A 26,669-nucleotide genomic window follows, 5' to 3' on the forward strand; every position below is an offset into this window, starting at 1 on the left:
CATTCAGACCAATGAGAAAAGACCAACAAGTGGGCGGGCAATATGCTAATGTTTCATGTTGACGTCAGCATGAAACGGCTTGGGATTCATTTTAAAAACGACTCGTTTCAATGATTTAGAGTCGACTCTTTCTTTTTAGGGACAATACATTTATACACGGTGCACTTTCAGATTTAAAATTTTGCAGGATGTTTTCATTCACTTAAAGCTTTGTTACACACTGCATGAAAGGTCATTTTCAAAAATCTGTAATAGGGGCACTTTAAAGGCATGTTTTGTTGCAAACATGTAGAATGATTGTGTAACTAGTTAAGTTTGCTCATGCATATGGTGTTAAGGATGTGAACATATCTTGCCCTGAACAGTTTTAGCTGCATAAATTAACATCTATTATCATGTATCTTGTTGAGGAATGGTGTGCAATTGCTTTTATAAACTACCAGACTTATGATTTCCGACTAGCAGAAAATAAATAAAGCAAAGAAATATAATAAATAATTAAATAAAATAAAGAAATAAAATATCTAAACAAAAGTATATCTTATGTTGAATCATAGTTCATAAAATCTTTCATACTAACTTATTAAATAATTATCAAATACAAAACACACACACACACACACACACACACACACACACACACACAAACATAAATGTACTGATATTCTTTTCAGATTTATATGAAAACAGACACATAAAGTAAATATTCTCAAAATAATACTGTGTATATATATATATATATATATATATATATATATATATATATATATATATATATATATATATATATATATATATATATATACACACATACAATTTTACTATATAAATATGTTGTAATACATTACATTTTGCATATTCATGCACTTTTATGTTTTATATTTATATTTTAATAATATATTGTAAAAATTGTTCTTAAAAATAGTTCTTAGGATTCAGGATAGCATGATTTGTTGATATCTGTATGAACAAATGTCTCAACATCCTACAGTATCACCTCAGGACCAAACCAAGTCCATGGACTCCACCCTTAAACAACCCACTTTCATCCCTGTGGGATATTTGTACATATTTTATCGTTATTGAACTTTTTAATATTTGAACATCTGCTTGTAGTCTCTCTTCGCCCTGTAGAGGGCGCTGTGGCTACGCTTCTTTTTTTCGTTGTAACCGTTTTTCCCGTTACTTCCCTTAGCGCAGGTGCAGCCATGAACAGCAGCGAGAGCCTCCCCCCCTCCTCCTCCGTCAACGACATCTCCTCCATGTCCACCGACCAGACCCTGGCCTCCGATACCGACAGCAGCCTGGAGACCTCCGCCGGACCGCTGGGGTGCTGCAGGTGACTAACCGCCTGCCTGCGCAACCCCATGTTCTTCAGAAGGTGAACGGCACCCGCGAACCCGAATGAGAAATCCACAAACCTCGAAAACATGTAATTACGGAATAATAAAAAAAAATGAGTTAATATATATATACGTATAAAATAATGTATCACGCGTAAATGACAACAAAGTATGCATTTTCATTCAAAGAAACGTCTGAATATGTATATTTATGAATCTTCACTAGTTGCTTTGCTTTGAATCCCCCTCATATGGCATTAAAAAAAAAATAAGGAGACTTCAAAAAAAAAAGGGAAAAAAATTGGGCATCTGTGTAAAGTGTATATTGACTGGCTGATATCTAATACCTTGCAATCTTCTGTGCGTCACTTGATGTGGCAGGGTGGGCTTTTATTTTATTGAGCACTGATCATCCCTTGTTTTCTGTGATGGTTTTTTGCTTGTGCCGAAACTCTCGGATGTTTTTGGAAGGGTCAGTGTGTCTGTGTGCGAGTTCTCCTATAAGGAAAAAAGAACATGTACAATGGCGCCCCCTATCTTTTGTATATATGTAATTGTGTACAGTTGAGAGGCGTTTTTCAGAGTGGGACTGACGGCCAGTAGAGGGAGTATTTGCACACCTTGCCACATCACAGCAAATCACCCGTTTCCCTTTGCCTGTAGTCTTGCATGGTCAGAGAAAAAAGTAATTAAGCTAATTATACATATACAAATATAGAGAACCGTGTTTATATAACATTTAAGGGTGAAAGTACGCGTTTCAGACGTTCGACAGGAAGTGAGGCTGCTTAATAGGAAGCCATTGAGGGGTACAAGCACTGTCGCTGTCATTTTCCGACTTTCAGCAGCCCTGCTTTTTGTGTTTGTGAAACTCTGACTCTCTGCGGCAGGCATGCATGCTGTACCGTCACCCTTGAAAGGTGTGTGTAACTAAGACGGATGCAGGTCGAGCGCATGCACCTCATCTTCACCTTTCGTTCCTCGCAAACTAAATCTCATCTCGAAATTCATATTTTTGTGCTGTCCGAAAGGGAATCAATATGTTTACTACCTAAATTTCAGCTGGAGTTTATTTATTAAACCTATTTATTTTCAGATCTGGGAAGTGCCTTTGAAATAATGCAGTTTCCTCCTTGAAAACATGAATATAGTAACGCGACGGCTCTGATAGAGGTGTTCCAGGTTGTGTCGGATATGTCAGGTCTGTTTACCCAATCCCACAATCCCCTATTCATGTAGATTTACTAGTGTAGAGATCCGGCTTTTAGATCCAAGTGTTTGTCAAATATGTTTTGGAGCCACTGTTGCGATGTAACCCCCCTCTTCACATTTAATTGTTACATTTTTAAAAAGACAAGTAATGTAGTCTTTCAAACACACATGGCTGATGTTTTTAGTATTAGGTAAAGATTAGCTTCATTGAATAAACATTATGCAGCATACAGTAAATTGAAAAGATATAACATTTAAGTTGTACGGTTTTGTTTTGAACCTGTATTTGTCCGATTTGATCCGTGTACTAAACATTTTAATAAAGGGATGAAATACACATGATTTTTTTTTTGTTTGTTTATGTAACAGAGATCTCATTTTATAACTCATTCTCACCCAGAAGCACTCTTTTGTCAATAAAATCTGTTCATTATTATTTGAAATTATTTGTATTTTTAGGTACACATTATATAGTATTGCATGTTAATGTTTATCTGATTCAGCTGAAAGGAACAGTTCACCTAAAAATGAACATTTGCTCAAAATGTACTTACCCTCAAGCAATCCAAGATTAAAATGAGTTTGTTTCTTCATCAGAACAGATTTGGAGAAATGTAGCATTACATCACTTGCTCCCCTCAGTGCAGTGAATGGGTGCCGTCGGAATAAGATTCCATATAGCTGATAAAAACATCACAATAATCCACAAGTTATCAATATGACTCCAGCCCATCAAGTAACATCTTATGAAGTGAAAAGCTGCATATTTGTAATAAACAAATCCATTATTAAGACGTTTTAACTTTAAACTGTTGCTTCTGGCCAAAATACGACTCCATAATCCATAACAATGCTTCATCCAGTGAAAAAGTCAGTCCCTGTTCTTTAACATCAAAATCTGAGCAGCAATTTTGAACTGTTTTCGCTTGTTGAAGTTGCTTGATCTTTGCATATTTCTCTCCTGATTCAGACGAGACAACCTTTTCACTGGAGAAAGCAGTATTATTGATATAGGATTGAAATTTTCAGCAACATTTCATTTTTGGGGTGAACTGTTCCTTTAAGCACCTGCAGAAATGTGCTCAGATTATGCTTTTGTTTTCATGTTAACATTAATCAAACATGATTGAATTTTTTTGCAATCATTCATATTGACCCTTATAAGCATGACTACATATTCTAGCCTTCTGTTAGACACTGAGAACTGAATATGACATCATTCAGGTGCTGCTTTATTACGTCAAAAAACTCAGAACTTTGATATCAGAAGCCATTTAAAGACCTGTTTTAATTGCATGAACCTTAGCAGAAGTTTTCCAGCCTAATCAGACATTTTCACCATAATAATCGTCATCACAATTTCCCACAGTTCAAAGTAATATATCATCTCCAGAGGACAGAGAGGTGTTCTGGGAGGTCTCCATTCTCTGCAAACTACTTCAATATGGCTGCTGATGATTTTACAACAGGGTGGACACGTACATACAGTAGCTTTTGTAATTCACTTGTTAGAATTCAATACTAAATGTAAAACGTTGCGTTGTGTATCTAATTTGTTTCATTTTAGAATAGACGGACAACAATGTGGTGTGGCATCTTGAAATTTATACAGGTTATTTTTCAGCAAAAGGGCCCTCGTATCTGTCGGGTCGCACACAGGGTTAATTTTTGCGAATCCATCATCTCAATCATCCGTTTTGAAACTTTGCATCATTTAAAGCAGTTATGAAATGAAGCTCAAAGCACTGACTTGATATATTAACTCAGCCCAGGAGTGTGCATTTCTCCCATGGTGCTTCAAATAACAAACGCCGGGATTGATTTCGGAATGGCTTCTGATCAATGTAGGTGTCAACACTGAATGTTTGTTATAATGCAACCCAACGCAGAACAGTGATACATGGGATGCCACTGCTTTGGCATTGTGGGTAAAGTACTGAACGTGGAAATATGTTCTGCATTGTAGAGTTTGACTTTGTCTTGTGAAAGTGGGAGTGCAGTTTGTGAGCAGGAAACAAAAGATTGGAAATAATGTAACTTGATGTGCTATTATGATGTCATCATTGAAACTCAAACTGATTGGCCGAGATGGTGGCCTTATGAGAAACGTTCACTGTTAGAGAACGGAATTGTAAAATATCCCCAGGTTTTGTTTTGTTTTTTAAGGTTTTGATGAAAACGTTCATTATCCGGTCTTGTATGTTCATAAATAAATGCATGTTCACTTGATGAAACAGTCCAGCAGTAAACACATCTGTCATGTTATGTTTGAAATGATTGTATTTGATGTTATATTTTAGTATGACGTACATACTTCCATCCAGACAAACTGCACAACAGCGTACCGCTGATGAATCAAAGTGTCGTTGCAATCAAAGAAAACACTCAGAGCAATACAGAACACATCCATTACTATTCAATCCTTTCACTTTGATTTTCCTTCTTTCTTTCCATTTTACTTCCTCAGTTCCTTTTCTTCCTTCCTCTTCCTTTCTTTTTCATTCCTTCCTTCTTTCCTCCCTGTTTCCCGTCATTTTTTGTTTCCTTTTGTTCCTATTTTCTAAGGTTCGTCAATCTCAGAAACCACAGGAATGCAATATCACCACTCTTAAAGTGTGGATGAATGATGGATTGTTTTTGTAATCATGATTTCACATCGTGTGTTAGATTAATGTGACGAGTCTCATGGTGATGTTTAACTCAAGTCTTTATGGTTTCATATTTTTAAGCCTCTTTCTCCATCTCTCTTTCTGTGCTGTCAGTGAGCCATTCTCTCGAGGGTTTCAGATGGAGACTGTGGTTCTTTACGCAGTGCTGTTTGATATCTAACATCACTTTCACACCTCCCGCTCCAGGCTGTTGTTCAAATCAAATTATTCTACAAATGCAAGATACGATGAGATGGTTGGGGGAAAAAAAATGAAAATAAAAATGAAAGATTTAAACAGCACTATGGATTGCTGTTAGCACCCAACATTTTAAAGGTACTGTGTATGTAATATAAATATCTGTATGTGACTGAAAATAAACTCCTTTGACCTTGAAATTAAATGTCATTGTTTCTTGAATTTGCATGTTAACGGAAGCCATGATGTACAATTCAAGAGCAAACTGTCCTTTCGAGTTCAATCTTTCAATGACTCAGTAAGACTGAATGATTCATCACTGAATTTATTATTATTCAAATCATTCTCCAGTATTAGAAAATGAGTGGAAAAATGGCCTTGGGAATTCATTGTCCAAAAAGAGTGGAAACATTTCAAACTAAGCATTTCAAAAGGTTTAAAAGGATTGTGAATGATAAACTGATTCTGCTTGAACACCTGTGTGAGTTTGAGTTGAATCCACTATAATTACTTTTGACACTTTGATTTTAAAGGTAACTGCAAAAAATGGTTTTGAGAACAATTCAGCATTTGTTTGCTGAAGCACCTTGGTTTGATGTTTTCAGACATTATAGTGGTTACGTGACTGAGTAGCTATTAGGGCTACTATAGAGTTTTTATTTTATTCAACTCTCTCACACACACTCTTGAGTGTATTTATCATCTTCATGGTTCTGTTACCTACAGTGGACTTCCATCTCATTTGGTTTAGTTCTATAAAATGGAGCAAAACCCAAATCGCCAACAAAAGACGTTCCCTGCATGTGAAGCACTCTATTATCTGTGCTTCTCTTCAGCTTCCAGAGGTTTGTATTCTTCAGCTCAAGCTTGGCGTGAAAATATTCCTGGATCCCGCTCGTTTCTGTCATCGGTAGCTCAGAATGGAATTTGCAGGCTGCGTTTACTTTGTCCGGCTGCTTTAAGCCTATTATTCAGTGAAGAAAGGTGTGGAGTGTGAGCCAGACTGCTGTGGGACGGAGAGCACAGGCCCCCCGATGGTTCTTCTAATAGGTTCAGGGTAAAATACACTAGACAGAGCTTTAAATTCGAACACACCATTATACTGGATGAGATGAGAAGAATGTTAATTCCCAGAATGCACCAAGGCAACACTAGAGGTCTGTAGCAAAGGATTGTTTCATAAGAACACCAAAAAATTTAAATTCTCATTTAATCAGCCTCAAAACATTCCAAAGCTGTTGCTATCATTAACTAAAAACATAAAAATAGCTGTGGTAAAAAAAAAAATTAATAAAAAAAAGCTGAAATAAAATAAAGTTACCATGATTTCAGATGCATCATGTGACACTGAAGACTGGACTTTAAAAATGCTGCTAAAAAACCACCTTTGCCATCACAGTAATTAATTACATTTAATATAAAACCGTTATTTTAAACTGAAATAATATTTCAAAAATATTAGATGAAAAATTACAATGTTTCCTATGTACAAATAATTAAATTGCTAAAACTGAAATAAAAATAAAGCTAAATAGAAATGTAAAAAAATAGAAAAACTTAAAATACTTAAAATAAAAATTATAAATATAAAATAACACCAATTTATTTATTTATTTATTGTGCAACAGTAAAAACCCTTTAGAAAGATATTACAGCTGCACTTGTCATTGGTGCTTGTGTGTTTCGTACTGTATCCATATGTGACATACAGTATCAAGTGTGACTGTGCAAAGCAAATGAGATTTGATAGCTGTGACAGGAAGTGTTAATTTGTGAAAAATGACTTGGAATATAGTCAAATTTAACACTTTTATCATGCTTTTCTTTTTAGAGTTTTTTGGATTTGCAGGTCATGCAGGTTTGGAAATGATGCTCCAATTTATTCTCGCAACTTTTAGTGAGAGATTGCAACACAATGTGGAGAAATGTTCCTAAATGAACATCCACACCTGCACATACATGCACAAATGCATTACAGTGAGAAAAGTATATGAAAGCCCACCCAGATTCAGAACGGGCCAATATTCCCATGATTTTGTTGCATTCTGCATCATGCTGTGAGTTTTGGTGCATTTTTAACGATTTACAACCATTGGACACAGCTTTAAATCACAAACAGTTTTTTAGGACATTGACTTTAGTTAAAGGACAATGTCCAGAATTTGTTTGGGAGGCTGTTAGCCTATTAATGTTCATTTTGTAGCTGTAGATATCAGACCACCCACAGATTTCACGTGTGGCCGAGTCCAGCGACTGATACAATAACACAAGACAATTTGAGACAAGTTTAAATGAGGTCATATAATTTAATTTCATTGCATTTCAATGAATGCATCAAGCTACAGTAGAAGCATGAACAGCTGCGACAAGGCAAATGACCCCACATGGTCCGAGAGATGAACAAACCCCATCTCAGTCTTCATTTTAACAGACTTCCTCCCGTCTAGCACCGCTGAAAGCAAATGATGTGCGACATGCACAAACGACAAAGACAGGCTGAGCATATTTACAGCTCTCCTTGTCTACTTGGTTTTGGTCATGTGGGGAACGCTGTGACACTGCAAAAAATCAGATTCTTCATCAATATTTTTTTCTTTTTCCTTACTAAAAACACCTTTAATTTTATCTGAGTCATAATATGTAAAAAAAAAAATTCAGACAGTGTGTGTGTGTGTGTGTGTGTTTATATATATATATATATATATATATATATATATATATATATATATACCCCATTGGCCAATTTTGTTTTAATTGTTTTAAGCAAAACCTGTCCTAAACTGTTAGATTTATGCTTAAAAAAGATTATTTTTAATACTGATGAAGAAAATGTTTTATTTGCAGTGTTAAATTATGCTGATATTGAAAAATTTGCCACATCTCATATCGTACCATACTGAAAAACAACATAGCAACTCATATGCTTTAAGTGCAAGGAAAAGCCTTGATATAAAATTTATACGTAACACATTGAGAATTCTCCATTTAAATATCAGTACGTACATTAAACATTAATTTGCATTTATACAGACATTTGTTTTTTCATCGTGGAATTTTTAAAATTGTTTCTCCTTTATGTACACGAGAGGATACATGACAGCTCAAGGACACATTTGGTTGGATCACAAGAAGAAATACGAGTGACATTCATGCCTCTGTCATTCTTCAGGAGTTTCCCATCATCTAAAACTCAAATGTTCATTCATTCTGTTACATTCAACCACAATTGTCAAGAGTTCCTCTTACCGTTCACTCTCAGGTCATTATTCAGAGTCACCTTCTTTACGGTTTGACAAACATCTCACCTTAACATCCAAACTGCATCGTCCCATCATCCCTTTTCATGATCCAACTGGTTCAATCCAAAAACTGGTCCACGTTCAGTTCTAAAAATTTTGGCTCAATGGTCTTCGCTCATGGTCTATATACCAAACGTGCAAAGATGCCGTGAAGGTTGATTTAGTCACGTTCTGTCTGAACTCAAGCCCATACAATGTAACACGACTAGTCGTTGAGAAATGTTAATGGTAGACTGTTAACGGCTCACTGGATCCAGATGGTGTTGGCTCTGTCGGGCCGTCGCGGGTCTGCGGTCAGGTCTCCGAAGGTGGAAAAGAACTGCTCCATCTCTTTCTGCAACATCTCGTTTCTCTTTTCTGCATCGTCCTTGGCTCGCTCTGCGTTTCTCAGCTTGATCTCCACCATGGTGTATTTCTTCTTCTCCTGGTCAATCTCTTCGTGTAGATTCGCCATCACCGTCTCCAACTCTAGATTCCGAAGTTCCAGACTACAGGGAAGATGGGAAAAGGCTGATGAATACACCTTTTAATACTGTGATAGTTTAATGAGACACTTAAAGGGTGATTTAGGTAAAAGTTAATTCTATCGTGGAGCACCAAAAAATATATATAAATGAATAAAATAAAATAAAAAAAACAAAAAAAACAAACAAAACAAAACAAACAATACAATATAAAATAAGTTTTTTACAATCATTGTGAGGAACAGAGAAATTCAGACATTTAATCACTGAAAATCTTCTGGAAATAAGTAAATATTTTTATTTTATTAAAAGTATTTTTTTCAGTTTAATAAAAATGTTTTTCTTCCCCAAATAATTATTTAAATATATAATTTTATTAATATAAATATATATATTATATATATAAAAATATAGTATTATATTATATAATTTTATTAAAGATAAGTAAAAAAAATAAGTTACATTTATATTATTTTTTATAACTACATTTACATTTACTACATGTAAGTAAAAAAAAATCATTTTATTAAAAACAAGTAAATAAATAAATAAATAATCAAATATACATTTATATTATTTTTTATAACTACATTTACATTTACTACATGTAATTACATTTACATAAATATTTTTTTTATTATTATTATTTTTATTTATTTAATTATTTTTCATTTTAGGTGATTCTATTCCACTGTTTTTCTTTTCTTTTCTTGTTTTAAACAAAAACCTCTTTACATTGCTAGGTTAATTATTTTATTGTTGATGAAGGAAATTGAAGAAAAAAAATGGTGAAGAATTACTTTTTTTTTGCAGTGATAAATTACTCAAAAAAGCAACAGTTGGTTTGTTGGTATTTCCCTCATGTTATTTCAGTTTTCTCCTTTCATTTCCTTATAAATTACATAAATGCAAACTGATTTGTTGTAGGAAGGAATGCGGGTAGCAAACAACCAGGGCGAAAACTGACATGAGATTTTCATTTGTTTTATTTTCTACTAATTTTAATGTCACTAAAACTGTGAAAAAACAACATTAATTTGTGTGCTCTGAAAAGTTTACTTTTTGGTTGAACATGACTCTTACCTCTTAATCCTGGCCTCGTATTCACTCTTCTGCTTGAGCATTTCCTGTTTGAGACTGGCCACCAGGCTGTGCAGTGCACTGTGGCTGTTTGGTCCATTTGTAATGGCAAACGTTTCGCTGTTATCGCTGCTGCTGGTTCCTCTGCTTCCCCGGCCTCCACCGTTACTGGTCCGCTGCTCCCTATCGTCCACCGCCGGTCCGTTGTCCTCCTGTACTGGCCCGTCCAACAAAGGATCCTCAAAGTTGTTGCCAAAGAAGTCCTGCTCTGGGCACGTGGTTGTGGAGGAGCGGCAAGAAGTTGAGTTTCCGGGAAGGGAGATCTCGCAAGACGAGGTGGACCATGTGGCGCTATCCAAGCTCTGTTTGTCCTCACAGCTGCTGCTCAGACTGGGCTGTGTCATCTGCTGTTGATGGATGTGGACGTTGTCGTATGTGGACAGGCGGTTCTGCTGGTGCTCTGCATCTCGACTTTTAGCCTCGCGCATTGTGGCATGACCGCTGGGAACCCAGAGTCCATTCCGTCCATTTAGAGTCCCATTCGTCACGTCTGTGCTGGATACACCCATTCGAACGATGCTATTCTGGACGCCCATTTTGGTGCCCGAGCCTTTTATCGCACCCGTCCGACGTGCATGAAGGGTTCCCATGTTTGGTAGAGTCGGACTTTTCTCCTGATTGGCGTCACCTGAGGATGATGATGACGAGCTGAACGATCCGTTGGTGACAATCCCGCTCCCTTTGCAAAACGCTGGGTTCTTTTTCACTGCTAGTGGCGGACTGCGGGCCACCTCGAAACGCTGTCCTGTAAAACCATTACGCGGGCTGCCCGAACGGGGAGAGCCGTTGTCCAGAGGAACCCGGCTGGGTGATTCTGGTGCGTCCCAAGTGCACTGTCGTACACCACTGGTGTTATTGTTCTCTTTGTTTTGTAGCTGACCATTCGTAGGCCGTTTCTGCGTCTCATTGTTGTTATTATTAACCAGTTCCAGGGTGCTACTATGGTCCTCATCAGGTGGGAAAAGAACATCATGCTGACCAATCAGGGTGGCCATCAGCTGCTGGACCAGTACTGTGCCTACACGACAAACAGATCACTCAAACACTGAAAAAAATCAAGATTCAGAAATTTCTGCAGTGAGATATGGACAAAACCTACCTTCCATTATAGTCACTGGGTCCTCAACCTTCGGCCTCAGAATATTTGGCCCAAAGACTGTAGCCAGATTCTGTACACTCATTTTATTCACACCTGAGTAGGACTGAACTTCATCCAAAAACCTGGCCAAGAAAGAAGGGTCTTAACATTATAACTGTGATTTCTGAAACCGTATGTACAAAGTTGAATGTGTAGAGAACAAAAATGTAAATAGATAGATAAAAATCTTTAATAGTAATTGAAAATCAAGTGGTGTGGCCTATTTATTTATTTGCAAATGATACTTGATCGATGCAAATATCAAAATTGATAACAAATGAATGAGAAGCCTGAGACCTGTGCAAAAAACTGTGTTTTCAAAAGTGTAAAATGAATGTTATGTTATTAAAATAACACAAAAGTAATTTAACATAAGATCACAAGCAAGTTTTTTTCAAATAGTCACTTATTTATTTCCTGAATGCATCAGGGTTTTTAAATGAATCGATTGAGTGAACAGACTCAGTGACTCACTCCAAGGCAGTCACTTTTTTCATGATTCCCAAATGAATCAGTGTTTTTGAATGAAAGGACTGAATGGATTATTTCTGAATGGACAGTCACTTATTTCGTTCCTGAATGCATCAATGTTTTTGAATGAATCAGTTGAGTGAATTAACTCTGTGACTCACTTTAACCTGCAGAGTCACTGAAAAATCCCACCACTACTCCAGAGAACTAATACATTTTGTGATAAGCCACAACTGAATGGAATAGAATACAAAATCACCTACTTGCATATGTATTTAAGCAGATTGTAGTTTACTGTAGGTAGACCTTCTACTTGCTTTCTTAATTCCTTCATTCCCTGCACAGAAACAGATGAAAAAAAATCTATTAAATACACATCTAGGATAAAAACAAAATATGAATGTATGCATTTGTTAAAACTGATTATAGTAATTCAGTTTTAAATGATCAGGACTAATATACTTGATTAAAAGACGTATTGAATACATTTTAACCTGTCCCATTGCTTTTAAAAGTCTGTTGAACTCTTCCTAATTGACTTTAAATATTCATATTGCAATTTATTTCGTTATTACCACAGTACGCTATTCGTCTAGGCATGGGTCAGTGAGTTTAACAATTGATGATGGTCTAGATTTAATGATGCACTCTGTTTTTATCATGGTCGATATGTCTTTTCCCTCCAGGCTCTCTCTGATGAAAATGACTTTGCTGCACCACATTGAAACCTATTTCTCAAAAACAAATGGATCTAGTAAAGCCTTCTGCTTCATTTGACATGGTACCAAGATTCTTTACGTGTACTTCACTCAAGGGACTTTCAAAGGTACGAATCTCGTTTAAAACCTCAGGGCAGTAAATTCAATTCAGTATTGCAGGACACAGTCTTGCACGTTGATTCTATCCTGAAACAATTCAAAAGCCGCTGGCTGGACGCACCAGTGATTCACACGAGGTAAAAGTTTAACTTGAAAGTCAGAATGAGGCTGTTTCCGTTCCTCAGGGTCAGCGAAAGTAAGGAACTGATGTATGCGAGATGAAAGACGACTGCAGTAGAATAATGAGATGAGTCATATGCCATTCTCTCAGCCTCGTGGTGGGAAACAAACTCAAACAAAAAGTAAAAAAATAATAGCAAAAAAGCCAAAAAATACAACAATACTACAATCATACACACAATATAAATATATAAATATTACACCAAGTCTTGTAAAATACTAAATAAGAAAATATATATAAAACATCCTTTACTTTTATTCAGTCTGTTAACTTTAGGAATGGTGTAGATCTGGGCTGTTACACCAAGTCTTGTAAAATACTAAATAAGAAACACCAACAGAACCAGAGCTACAGTCCCTTAGTTCAGGCCTAATTTTCCTCATTTTATTTTAGTATCCCTCTTTAAACAGTCAACTTTATGTAAACGTGTTCATCTGTCAATAGGATTGAAATGAAAGAAATAAATACTGTATATATATATATATATAGCAAGGACACATTCAATTGATCAAAAGTGACAATAATTATAATGTTACAAAAAAAAAAATCTGTTTCAAATAAATGTTGTACCTTTGAACTTTCGATTAATCAAGTTTAATCCTAAAAAAAAAAAAAAAAAAAAAAAAACATTTTGCACAAAAATATTGAGCAGCTCAACTGTTTTCAATTTATTTTTTTTTTTTTTTTTTTTTGAGCTGCAAATCAGAATATTGGAATGATTTCTGAAGGATCATGTGACACTGGAGTAATGATGCTGAAAATTCAGCTTTGCATCAAAGGAATAAATTAAATTTTAAAGTATATTAAAATAGAAAATAGATATTTTAAATTGTAATAATATTTCACAATATTACTGTTTACTTGATGAGCATAAGAATCACCACCATTAAAACAACATTATCCACCCCAAACATCTGAACTGTAGTAAATGTATATGGTAACTTCCATCATTAATACACAATCATTTGAAGAAAACTACTGCACCCTTGAATAAAAAGACATGCTACTGCCACAAAGAATAGAAATGGACTGTATGCTTGCAATGTTCTGGTCAACAAGAGTCAACTCACTGCATCCTGGTCTTTGCTGAGGAGTTTGGTGCATGCCAGAAACTCTCCGTATTTACAGAACGGGATGACCGGCTCAGGCAGCTCTCTTAAATACAGCTTCAACAATGATGCCACGGTGTGAACGTCTGTGTTACTGCAGAGAAAGATGGAAAGAATAGGCATATCAATATAAAAGATCATAAATGCCTCAAAGAATGAAATGCTAGAAGAATAAAGTGTGACAAAACACTGTAGGACACTTTAAATGACAGATTGTGGGCATCCCTGTGTCAGTATCCCAGTGGATCTAATGATGAGTAACAAGAAGCTGGTACTACTGTAAATCAAAGAAAGCACTAGCACGTCACTGATCAGTCCGGTAACGGCCCTATAGAGGACCTGGGATTGTGACAATCCCGTAACAAGCTGGATTTATTGACACTTTCGGGTGGGCTGGACAGGAAGAGCAGGTGTTTGTATAATGTTTCCGTCAAATGCATATGCTCTGTATTGACCCTTTATAATTATAACCTTGAATCAGACACCAGTAAGTTATAAATATGAATAGTGTTAAATATGCAGTGTGCTTTCCCTGTCGTGTCTCTTCCCGACAACATGATTGTGGAGCCCTGACAGCCATCGCTAAAATCTGTAAATAAACTGAGAAGCATCTGCTGCTGTTATCTGCTGCGTTTGGTATTATGATGGTATTATGTTATATTAGGTATTATTATAGAGCAGAGAAAGCTTTTTCAGAGAGACAAAGTGTCCAACGTCTACATTTGTAATGTGAGGGGACATTAGCTTAAAATGGACTACATTCTTTCACTTTCAGGTGAATTATGGATAAATATCTACTAAATGGTAAATGGGTCATTTGAAAAACTCCACAGAGAGAAGCATGTATTTGGAAAAAAAATCTGATAAACAGAGAAAAAGACAAAATTAAAAAACTGGAGGTGTTAAAAAGGAAGAATTTGTCTTGTTAATATATAAATGTGAATTTTCCCATATATATATGTGTGTGTGTGTGTGTGTGTGTGTGTGTGTGTGTGTGTGTGTGTGTGTGTGTGTGTGTGTAATTCCTAGTTTAAATTTCTGCTGTGTGTGTGTGTGTGTGGCAAAAAGATGTGTGAAATGAAAAACTATTCCAAGTTTGTAAACCCCAAAACATATTTTTTTTTGTTTATAAAGTGATCATTATAATGTCAGACATCTGAGAAGAAAGCAAATCTATTTTTATCAAAAGATGGCACACTTATGGATTTTAATATAAAGTGAACGTAACAACAACTTTTTGCTTTGATTTGTCACTGGAGCAGAGTAAACCTTTATTTAATTAGGACACATTACAAGAATAAAATTGGATTTAATGATAACTCAATTCAAGATGAATTTACAATTATACATTACTTCTATGCCAGATGTAATACAATAACAACAAATTAATTATACTCAAATACTTTTAATAAAATACAGTAAAAAAATTCATATATCATCTCTAAACTTTATTCTAAAACAACACATCAAACAAACAAAACACCAAACAAATCAAAGTGTGTAGTCTGTAAGATTTTTAATATGTGGCCTTAATATTCTGTGTAAACTGTGAATGATTTTTTTTTTCTTTTCAGGATTATTTGATGAATATAAAGTAAAAACAACAACAACAACAACAAAAAAACAGCATTTATTTGAAACATAAATACTTCCAAAATCTATCAATTCAACATATCATCAAAATAAAACCCATTACCTTAACATTAAACCAACTAACTATAGTTTCTAGACCAACATCTCCAGCATGTGTGGCATTTTGGTTAACAGCTTCATCAAAAACTTGGATTTAGTCATTGCTAGTTGTACTTCACACATCTCCAGCATGTGTGGCATTTTGGTTAACAGCTTCATCAGAAAGACCATGATGGTTCAAATGAGACCAGCACATGGAAATTCGTGCAGATCTAAGATGTTTCTTTCAGCAGTAGAATGAAAGATTGCAGCATTATGTGCATTTTAGCTCACAGCTCACCTATTTACAACCAAATCCTCATTCAAATCCTCTATGAATATTGTATTTAAATTTCTCAATGTGAATGTTCCTGGGACAAAGAAACAGACTGGATAGGGATGATAAGGAAGGCAAGAGAGATTATACAGAAAATCTGGATCTGAATGAGATTATTTAAAAGATTTAAAGTTGTGCCTGTTTGTATTCTTGCAGAATCCTTTCATATTCATAACAGAGTCTGTAAGTGCATTTAGTAACTGCAAGTACCAATCAAAAGACGGCTTCTCTCCACAGTCGAAAGCATCCTGAAGCTCTTTGACAAGGTTGGCTTGTCCGGGCAAACGGAAGAGCCCTTCTTCTCGTAAACCCCAGTGGCGGATGAAGTCCACGCACTGCTCCACCAGCATGGGTGCCATCTTGTTGCCATAACGACGTTCATATCGAACCGTCTCTTCCAACTTCTGACCAAAGATTCCTGAAATACAAACCCATAATTCATAAGGATCAGATAAGCTAAGATTTAAGAACATTCGGATGATGTAAATTTAACACAATAACTTTGAGATACCCCTGCTGAGAAATTGAAATCTTTTGATTTATTTTAATTTCATTTCATTTCAATTATTAATGGTATAAAATTATTAACTAGTAATCTTATTAATGCATTAAATTGACAGATCTAAATTACATGTGAATATTTTTGGTGGTTATTATCATATTTTATATTTTATTGAATATTTTAGGTAGGCTATTGTTATATTGTTATGGAAAGTAAGAAGTCTTGAGCTATCTAATAAATCTTTAAGAGCCTCAAAAAATAGTTTTAACTTTAGAGGAAAAACATGTTGAAAAACAACTGATTCCTCTATTCCTATATGTAGACAAAAATGAGAAAGCTGCTAAAGAAGCCTGATTTAAGCTATTCTTTCAAGTCACGCTCTCTGAGAAGAAAATCGCACACTTCCTCTCCTGCCCTGTTCTTTTGTCTGCATCAGTCAGGCTGAAAACAAGCGTGATTCACATGTGGCATGCACATGCGCAGGGATTAGGCCAGACTTCCTGGAAGCTTTGGATCGGTGGTGCTTTCTGGGTCTCTGGACACAGACATGTGGTACGAGATGGTACAAACTGAACCAAGCCTAGAAGACAGGAAGGGTTTTGCCACCCTTTCCTGCCTAAGCTTATGGAGAGGAAAAAGAGGTTGGACGGATACAATATTTCAAATTTTCTTTGAATATTCACATTCAAAAGAAAGTCTGACTCACCATGTTTGAAGCTAATGCAACTTTTAATTTTACGGAAGAAACTTCTGTGCATGAAACTGTAGTAAAATAAGGGATGCAAGAAGGTGCATCCAAACTGTCTGCCTCTGAGCATCTTCAACAATAAATCCAAAGTGGTCTACAATCAAACTACTGCCGGAAAATCATCCAAAATATTCTTGGCTAGTGATTTTAGAGTTTCCTCCAATCAAAGTCTTGGGAAAACGCTTTGGGAACTTTGAGAAGATCCACAGCTGGATCGCAACTGGACCTCAAAATAATGAAAGAAGAAGGACTTGACTTGTGTAGATAGTTTTGCTTTTCTATATACTGTACATTCCTTTCTGGTTGAATAAACAGAAGTTTCCTTTGATGCATTTCTGTTATTAATGGTGACCACACAGGTGTGAAATGGTGATCTTGCTAAAAAACAGGAACAAAAGTCAAATGTAGACATTCACTTGGCTTCAATTCTTTAATGATTTATGCAGAAGCTCTTGCACGAGTTTCTTGTTTCCCATGGAAAGAGTTTGTGAGGATTCAGACTTGTGTTTCCAGCCAAACGTAATCTCCTGATGGTTTTCCTCTCCCTTCAGTGAGTTCACCTGGTTTACACTGTGGTTTCTCAATCCTGGATCTCCTGAAAGCACAGCGTTTGAGAATCCTCAGGGCTTTAATATCACATTTGGACTGAATTGTTTCTCTGACTTTGCCTTTAAATTAACAACACTGGACACACACTTTTCATGCCATCTTCAAGCTGTCCAGGGCTTTTCTGCTGACCTCACATATTCACACACAGTTCTCTTTGTGCTGCTGCACAGCTCTTATCCTACAAAATATCAAATATGAGGAGCTGGCAGACTGGCTCTTCCTGCAAACTATCTTCTCCTCTCATTAAAGTCTTGCACCTTTTAGGTCTTCCCGTCTCATCTCAGAGAGTTTGAGGTTGTCTCTTCATTTTTGATGGTCTTTTCTCAAATCTTTTTGTCCCTTGTTACAGTCTCGCACCTTTTGAACTCTTCTAATGCAGTCTCTTTGGTCTTCTCTCCTCTGATCCTCTCTCTTCATCTCATAATGTCTCCTTTTCGTCCACAGATTGATCAGATTGCCCTGAAGCCATTCCCTGTATATTCACTGTCCTCTACTCCTGTACTTCTGGAAGCAGAGTCTTTTCCCTCCTTTAAGGAGGTTTGGATTCAAAGGGGAGGAGATGAACTGAACCATCCATGCAAAGCTCAGACCTGACCTGTACTTCTTAGCAGAGACTATGACAGGGCCAAAACAATCCCTCCGCTCCGTCCCCTAAGGTTAGTGCTAAAAAGCTGCTAAGCTCTTAGCTGTGTGATCGACTGTTGTGTCTGTTCCCAGCCTTCTGCCCTCATTCCTGCTGTTCACACCGCCGTGTTTTTGTGGACACTTGAACGACGGCGCTGGGCACAAAAAGCTCCACAAAAGCTGTGGGCGAATCATTCTCAGTCTAGAGGGTTCCAGTTCATTGGCGGAAAAGATTATGCAGAGAGATTGTTTTAGTCTTCTTCAATAAAGAATAAAAACATGAATTTTGAATGAATATTCTTAGTCTAAACCTTCAGGCCAAAATTAACAACTCATACAAAGAGTATAGTAAATGTGCATTTAAATGAGCTCTAGATGTTTTTAATTTAACAAAGATTAGACATGTCAACAGTAGCAAATTATGACTTCATTAAAGGGCCTGTATTAGATTCTCACAGTCAGATGCCTTATAGGGACCAAAAACGTAAAACACATGCTGCATATAAAAACTGAAGTCACATCTTTAACCTGAGAAGCTCTAATCTTAATTGCCTTGGTTTATGCAATTTGTGAGGTTTTCATCTTCTGCTTTGCTTATAATCAGTACTTTTGATATTACAAAATCTATGCATATTAAAAGGTTTGGTTACATGAGACTAGTGTTATTTTAGTGTATTACACTAAATATACACTAAACTAGTCTATTATAGTATTTATTAATTTTAGTTTTTAAATGTCGAGTTATGAAATTTTATTTTTTAGTTTTCCTTTTAATTCTAAGTAATTTTGTATGTGTATGTATTTTGTAATTTTTAAGTAATTTTGTTATGTGCTTTTGTCATATTTATTAGTTTTTGTTGTTTATATATTTAGATTGAATTTATTTTCATTTCAGTTTTAGTCATTTTCGTGCTTCAACAAACTTATTTTATTTAAGTTGCCAAGGCAACATTTAAAATTTTCATTTAATATTGTTAAAATTTTTCATCTAATATTTTTCATTTATTTTATTTCAGCTTAATTTCAATTACCAAAAAAGTTCTGCTTCATATACTTAAAAAATAAATAAATAGCATTTATTATTAAATATCCAATTTTCCAGTTAAATATTAAATATCCAGTTTTTTTGTTCTTTTCTGATGCAATTCCTGATGCTGAATGTCACATCTATATTGGACAAGGTGATATTTGGCATTATTTTTTAAATAAAGCTTGCATTATTGGTCCCACGGATCACAAGTAAGTTGATAGAGTTCCTTGTTTAGACAAAGTGAAAAACTTTTTAACGAATATGTGATTTCTCTTGGATCACACAGGAATTATCAGCTTCAGATAGTCAATACTCCATTAACTACAAAGAAGAAACTTACATGTCATTGCTGAAAGCCAATAAATTATTTGACAGAAGTGTGATCACACTGCAAAATAAGTCCAAATCTAATTACGTCTTAAAATGATTAAACAACGCCTGCAACCTAATGAATTATCAACCTAGCGCAGCTGCACACATATGCTCAAATCAGTTCTAAGACGGAGTTGCCAAAGGTCAAGGAGAAGAGTCTGGAACACACATGCACTGCAACTGGGTAGTCGTGAAAAACCACAGAACCCCTACAGTGGGATACTGTACACTGTTTGGTTCAATGACCTTTGACCTATGGGGTAAATCAGATGACTGTAGTACAACTACGAATGTGAACAAAAGATACATTCCTGAGGAATCTTAATTCTTTTGGCTGAACATATATAAACAATGAGATATGAATGGTTTTATACACAGAAATACCACACATGGTTGAAACAAAGTTTATAAATATTGAAAAAATACTATAGAAGTCAATGCTGACCATCTTATAGTATCATTGTTTCTGTTCAGCAGAAGAAAGAAATACATACAGGTTTGGAACTTTCATTTTTGGGTGAACTATCCCTTTAATCTTTTTTCTTGCCCTAATATTTTAAAGTTGTAATGTGCAACGCTGCTAGATAATATACTGTAGTATAATATAATATAGTATAATATAGAGCTGTTAATGTTGCAAGCAGAGGTTCAAATATTATTTGTCTCCTTTAACTAATCAGTGTGTAGTACAGTACTTACAGTATACAGTAGTATAATATATACAGTAGCAAAGTTAAGGCTGTGTAAGTAAAGCAAAGTTAACCTGTGACCAGTCTGTTTATAACCATTAACCAGTGCTGACTTATTCTGACTTATTCGGGTTGCAGAAGCTCACCTCCTCCAAATGGAGCCCATATCACCCTGCGGATGCTCTTTACCCAGTCCTCCATGTCATTCTGTGTGCTGGCCATAAGTAGATACGTCTCATGGTTGGATGTCATTCGCTCCCTGTCGCCCCCTACAGAGAGAACATTGAAATAATAGTCAGATGTTTGTTGGGTTGAGATGTTAACATTTTTTAAATACCACCAAAAACCAATAACATTTGATATGAAATATCAAAATATATTATCAAAAGTCATCATTCATGTACACATTATATTTAGCTGTGAGGGCCAGCTAAATGTAAATATCTTAAGCTTTATTTACTTTTAGTCTGGGAAACTTTCCTCTACAACAGCAATGACAATTGGGGTTATTTGCTCGCTCAAAGAAATTTCGACGAACTTTTCACTTGTCAACGACCAATTAGGTCTCGGCCATTAAAGGTGAGTGCCAGAACATGCCTTTGTGTACTAAACCTCAATGACACTTCTGTGATCTGTCATTAACCCTTGACTCAAAACCATTATTTACAAATGTACAGGTGTGTTGACATCTGTGAAGGGTGCTGGGTCTGAGACATCACATGTTTAGTCTGCTGGGGAATGAAGTGTCTGTCTTGTTTGTGAGAAAAGCATGCATGGGCCATTTGAGCTGGCTTATGAAATTAAAATGACCACTTTAATGGTAGAAAGTGTTAAATAAAGGCTTTTCACCTTAGGTTTTTTAAAGCAAGTTTTTCACAATTGTAATACATAAACTATTAAATATATATGTTAAATATAAAATAAAATAAAAATTTCAGCATTACAATAATGATTATGAGATTTTTTTTTACATTATATCAATGCAAACTTTGATGAAAAATGCAAAAAAAAAAACTAATGATCTAAAAAAGTCTTATTTATGCAAAATATAACTTATCAGTTTAGATTGATGTTAAATATTTTATCAAATTAAAATTAAATCATTCACATATTTTTTTTTATAAATAATTTTTTAAATGACCTTTTTTATTTGTCAGGTTTGAGATTCACCCACTTCACTAGAGAATAAAATGTCATTCAGGGAACTTACACTCTTATACCATCAGACCTTTTTGCATTTTAACTGAAATCTTTTTTTAATATGATTTTTTTTATATAGAGCTGATTCAAATGGTTTAAGCAAATAAATAGGACACATCAACACAAGTCTGATCAATACCAGATACATCTTGTTTTGCCCCTCATCCATATGGAAAGAGATGATTACCAGTCTTTAAAAGCATGTCTGATATGTCCAATGCTTTCACTGAGGCAGAGTTTTAAGAGTTAATGGAGATATGATTCGTGTGAAACACTACATTATTCATTGTATTCATTTGTGTAGTTCTCCGGAGACTCTGCGCTGTCTTGATCATCGATTTTCTTTTGCAGTGAGATCAGTTTGGCGGCCATTAAAAATTTATTTATGAACTGTCGAGGAGCAAAGCAGATGGAAATAGTTGAAGGAACAACAACGGCAGCGCATGATTCCATCGACTTCTCTACAGCTCCCCTCGAAACGGAGCAATTGATCATTCGGAAATAGCTTTCATACACAACCGAGAGTGTTGTGGTCTTTTTTGTCATAGAGACTTGGAGATACAGCTTACTTGCTTGTCAAATTTGAACTAGTTTCATTTATGAAAAACAACTGTTTGCCTTCAATTGGGTAGCCAAACAAGATGTTACATTTACAAACTCTGCCCTGTATTACATGTTCTAGTTTGCATACTGAGGTGAATTAGACATGGCAATGGAATATTGGAGCAAAAACATTTAAGCAAGCATAAGGTTTTTAGAAAGAAATCCTCCAATAAAAGAGAAAAGCAAGCATTGTGAGCTGTCTCAAACGGTCTGTATAGGCCTTTTGTTTCTGTATCTTTAAAAGTTATTACCCATGTAAATGTCCTTTGTTATGATACAGTTGGTTATCACGTCACCTATTAAGATGCATTTTCTTGAACTAAAACAACAAATAAAACCATTCAAAGAATATCTGAAAAATCAACACAACCCATCTCATTTACATTTCGGAAACTTGCTCTAGTGTTTCGGCATCCACACCTGATTTATAAATGGAAATGAAGGAGACAAAAGCTGGAATGCTGAAGTGCAGCCCACTGCCTGAGGCTGGAGATGAATGGAGGGTAAGATAACTGAAGTGTCATGGTATATGCACCGACCGACCCGCTCACACAGGAATGCATGCGTGCAACAAAGGGTAGACTCAACAGGGGTCCTGCTTGAGCACAGTTTACAGACCATCTGCTGCGGTCTCATCTTCCTGCCGCTTGAGCACATATAACAACACACGTACACTTACACAAGAGGCCTGAACATTCTGTCTGATGACCAAGAGGAAGCTAAATGAATCATAAATGAGTCTATCTATCAGGAAACAATGACTGCTTACCAATTAACACAGCACCTGTTTCAGAGAGAGAGAGAAAGAATGGATGAAAGTGCTAGCCGGCTCAGTGCATGGCTGCTAGAAATTAAAGAACAGATACTGATAGCCACGGGGAGAGATCTGAAAAGACATTTCCCACTTCACATGAAATCATTTGGTCCATTAAAACACTCGGACATTAAATAAAAAAAGAAAAAAATAAGTCAATTTCTAAAATTCAATATCAAGGGAGCATTATTTTAAACCTTAAAATGAGTTTTAACTCCAACTGGCATTACAGGTACAATACATGTTAATACTGTATATATATTAAAAATAAGGCATTTTAATGTTTTCACTTGAAAGAAATCTTATGCTTAAAATACAGAAAAGCAGTAATATTGTAAAATGTTTTTACAATTTAAAATAACCATTTTCTATTTGAATGTGTTTTAAAATTTAATTTATTCCTGTGATGCAAAACTGAATTTTTTGCATGATTATTCCAGTCTTCAGTGTCACATGATCCTTCAGAAATCATTCGATCAATTTAATCCATCCTTGCTGAATAAAATATTAATTTCTTAAAGAAAAATCTTTTGAATGGTAGTATAAATCTAAAAAAAATAAAGAAAAAAGAAAAAGAAAAAGATAAACCTTTTGGCTAAAGAAAAATACTAAACAATGCTTTTATTCTACCCGAATTAAATCTCATGGCATTATAAAATAATGACTTTATGTACTGTAGTTTATAATCAGAAGACTTACATTATACCTTCAGATTCGTTTAAACTACAATTATCATGCTTTTGTTGACATTTTTGGAGTTCAGCATCATCCATCCCCATTCACTTTCACTGTATGGATTAAAATGGATTGAAATGGTAAACAAGTGGAAAAAAAAGTACAGGTTTCACCACCACAAATCTCAAAATAAGCAGTTATGCAACAACAAAATGAACAGTTCTGCCTTTAGTTTGACAAAATAAGAGACTCTAATCTAGAACAACGCCTCACATGGAACCAAAGTACCAAGCAATGGCATGAAAACAAATACAAGTCTAACTATCCCACATTTCCCTCAAAACAATGTCAGCATTGCTTCTACTGCCCCATGATTCTCTTTTCAATCATTTTACCCCATACAACAGCACTAACCAGCACTCTAGTTCACTTTAGAGACCCCTGACCCCACTCTTACCACCCACAGATACTCTAATAGATTACCTTCCTCTCTAAATGAACTTAACAATCTATGACCCATACACTCTCCCCTCCCCTCCATCACCTGGCTGTACATTAACGCTAATGTGGCTCTTTAAGCTAGACTTTTCCCATGAGTACAGATAGAGGCGACCCATGCTATTGTATTATCAGCAACCTTTTCACAAATATAAACAGAAGCTTTGAAGTTCTGAGCCCACCGTCCATCTTTTGGCTTCTCTCTACCTCGCAGCGGGTGAGTGACGAGCTCTCAAGGGTTCATTATGAACCAGCCTTTCACAAGCCTGCTGCCATTGATCCCGGTGCCAGTTCACATACTCAGGAGACTAACGAGAGCCCTTTGTGCCCGCTGAGCGTTCAACAATCACCCATCTTCATGACCAGGGCACAGCTGAGCCAGTTAGCAAACCATAATGTGCCAAGCACGATGTCATCGCTGACAGATCTACTCCAGCGAGCTTCAATAAATAAGGCTAATATGCAAATGGATGAGCTAATTACATTTGAAATATCATCACTACATTAGGCTGCCAAATATTGCATCATGCGTGCTTTTTGGTGTGCATGTTTTTCCAGACTGCTTACACACTAAAAAGCACTTATGCAGATGAGAAATGAATTATAGATATGCATTATACTTGCAAATCAGTATAATAATTTTTGAGGATTTATTTAATTTTGCCCTATATAATCTTGCACCAACAAATATTCATAAATGACCTATGTTTATAGGCACCGTTAAAGGAATAGTTCACCCAAAAATGAAAATTTGCTGAAAATGTACACACCCTCAGGTCATTTAAGATGTAGATGAGTTTGTTTCTTCATCGGAACAGATTTGGAGAAATTGCAGTACATCAATTACTCAGCATTGGATCATCTGCAGTGAATGGGTGCCGTCAAAATGAGAGTCCAAACAGCTGATAAAAACATCACAATAATCCAGAAGTAATCCACACCAATCCAGGCCATTGATTGTGAAAAGCATATTTGTAAGAAACAAATCCATCATTAAGGCATTATAACTTTAAAACATTGTTTCTGGCCAAAATATGAATCTATAATCCATAAAAAGCCCATCCCCTGTTGTCCTCTCACATCAAAATCCACACCAAGATATTTGTTTAAAACTGTTTTGGACTATTTTCGCTCGTAAATGGTTCTTGATTTGTGCATATTTCTCTCCTGATTCAGACAAGATTACTTTTTCACTGGAGAAAGCAATATTATGTATAGATTTACTGATATTTTAGCAACAGTTTGAAGATAAAATCATCTTGATGGATTTGGTTCTTACAAACACACAGCTTTATTCTTCACAAGATGCTAACTGATGGACTGGAGTGGTGTGGATTATTGTGATGTTTTTATCAGCTGTTTGGACTCATTCTGACGGCACCCATTCACTGCAGAGCATCCATTGGTGAGCAAGTGATGTAATGATCCATTTCAACAAATCTATTCCGATGAAGCAAATTCATCTGCATCTTGGATGGCCTGAAGGTGAGTACATTTTCAGCAAATTATAATTTTTGGGTGAACCATTCCTTTAACTAGGAATTCATAAACAGACACTAAGTACTAAGTAACACCAAGTAAACATATACCACATAAATAAAGCAGTATATTTCTTTATAGAGAGCTGTCTGACAGTGTGTTTAACTACTGGAGAGAAGGTTTACCTAGTGTAATGTATAGTCCTAGCAAGAACATCAGTGCATGGTGTGTGTGTGTGTGTGTGTGTGTGTGTGTGTGTGTGCAATAAACAACATGAGAATGAGCCACTGACACACACACATTCCTCTTGTCCTAAGTGTGTTTATCAGTGTGTGCTGCTCCTAAGGAATTCTCACATATGGAACAATCCATCACATGCACAAACCTTAAAACATCCCAGAAAGACAAACAAAAATGCTTCATTTAAAACATCTGTCAAGTTAATGTCCCACTGACATAATAAATCTAGACACATAGAACAGCGGACTTATAATGTAAAGGCCCAGGATGCATTATTGCATTGTATTTGTGATCATTTTTAAGCGTTCATCTTTTCGCATATACATCAGACAGATGTGAGCTTGCTTTTTAAGATACAGTTTCAAGTTAACCATCCATTGAACAATGGATACAATTAGTATTCCTTATTAAATATATACATTTTATCATTTAGTTAATTTGATCACTCTATATTTCACAGTTGCTAATTGTACAGTATATATATCATCACATCATGCAATGTTAATATGGATTACATATTTAATATTTATTAAAATCCGTGTAAAATTAGCTGATAA

The 26,669-nt window shown here is 35.6% G+C and overlaps 2 protein-coding genes across 17 annotated transcripts in view; one reads left to right on the plus strand and one right to left on the minus strand.

The window, feature by feature from the left end:
* The window catches only part of mapk10 (mitogen-activated protein kinase 10), a 60,374-nt gene extending 57,482 nt beyond the window's left edge, over positions 1-2,892 (plus strand). For 9 of the 13 annotated variants that reach the window (XM_042778689.1, XM_042778690.1, XM_042778688.1 and 6 more), the window contains one exon: positions 1,201-2,892. In XM_042778689.1, coding sequence (XP_042634623.1) covers positions 1,201-1,343 — 143 coding nt within the window. In that variant the 3' untranslated portion in view covers positions 1,344-2,892. Of the gene's footprint in view, positions 1-1,195 lie in introns of all 13 variants that reach the window. The other 4 variants (XM_042778694.1, XM_042778699.1, XM_042778695.1 and 1 more) reach the window with 3 other exon arrangements.
* Positions 2,893-8,127: 5,235 nt separating this feature from the next.
* LOC109046263 (rho GTPase-activating protein 24-like) overlaps positions 8,128-26,669 on the minus strand; it is a 91,594-nt gene continuing 73,052 nt past the window's right edge. For all 4 annotated transcript variants that reach the window (XM_042778700.1, XM_042778701.1, XM_042778702.1 and 1 more), the window contains 7 exons: positions 20,750-20,872; positions 16,240-16,447; positions 13,983-14,115; positions 12,177-12,250; positions 11,404-11,525; positions 10,248-11,322; positions 8,128-9,188 (listed from right to left, as the gene is read on the minus strand). In XM_042778700.1, the coding sequence (XP_042634634.1) occupies positions 8,945-9,188; positions 10,248-11,322; positions 11,404-11,525; positions 12,177-12,250; positions 13,983-14,115; positions 16,240-16,447; positions 20,750-20,872 (1,979 nt within the window). In that variant the 3' untranslated portion in view covers positions 8,128-8,944. The remainder of the gene's footprint in view (positions 9,189-10,247; positions 11,323-11,403; positions 11,526-12,176; positions 12,251-13,982; positions 14,116-16,239; positions 16,448-20,749; positions 20,873-26,669) is intronic.

Source organism: Cyprinus carpio, chromosome A21 (assembly GCF_018340385.1).
Source record: "Cyprinus carpio isolate SPL01 chromosome A21, ASM1834038v1, whole genome shotgun sequence".
Lineage (NCBI taxonomy): Eukaryota > Metazoa > Chordata > Actinopteri > Cypriniformes > Cyprinidae > Cyprinus > Cyprinus carpio.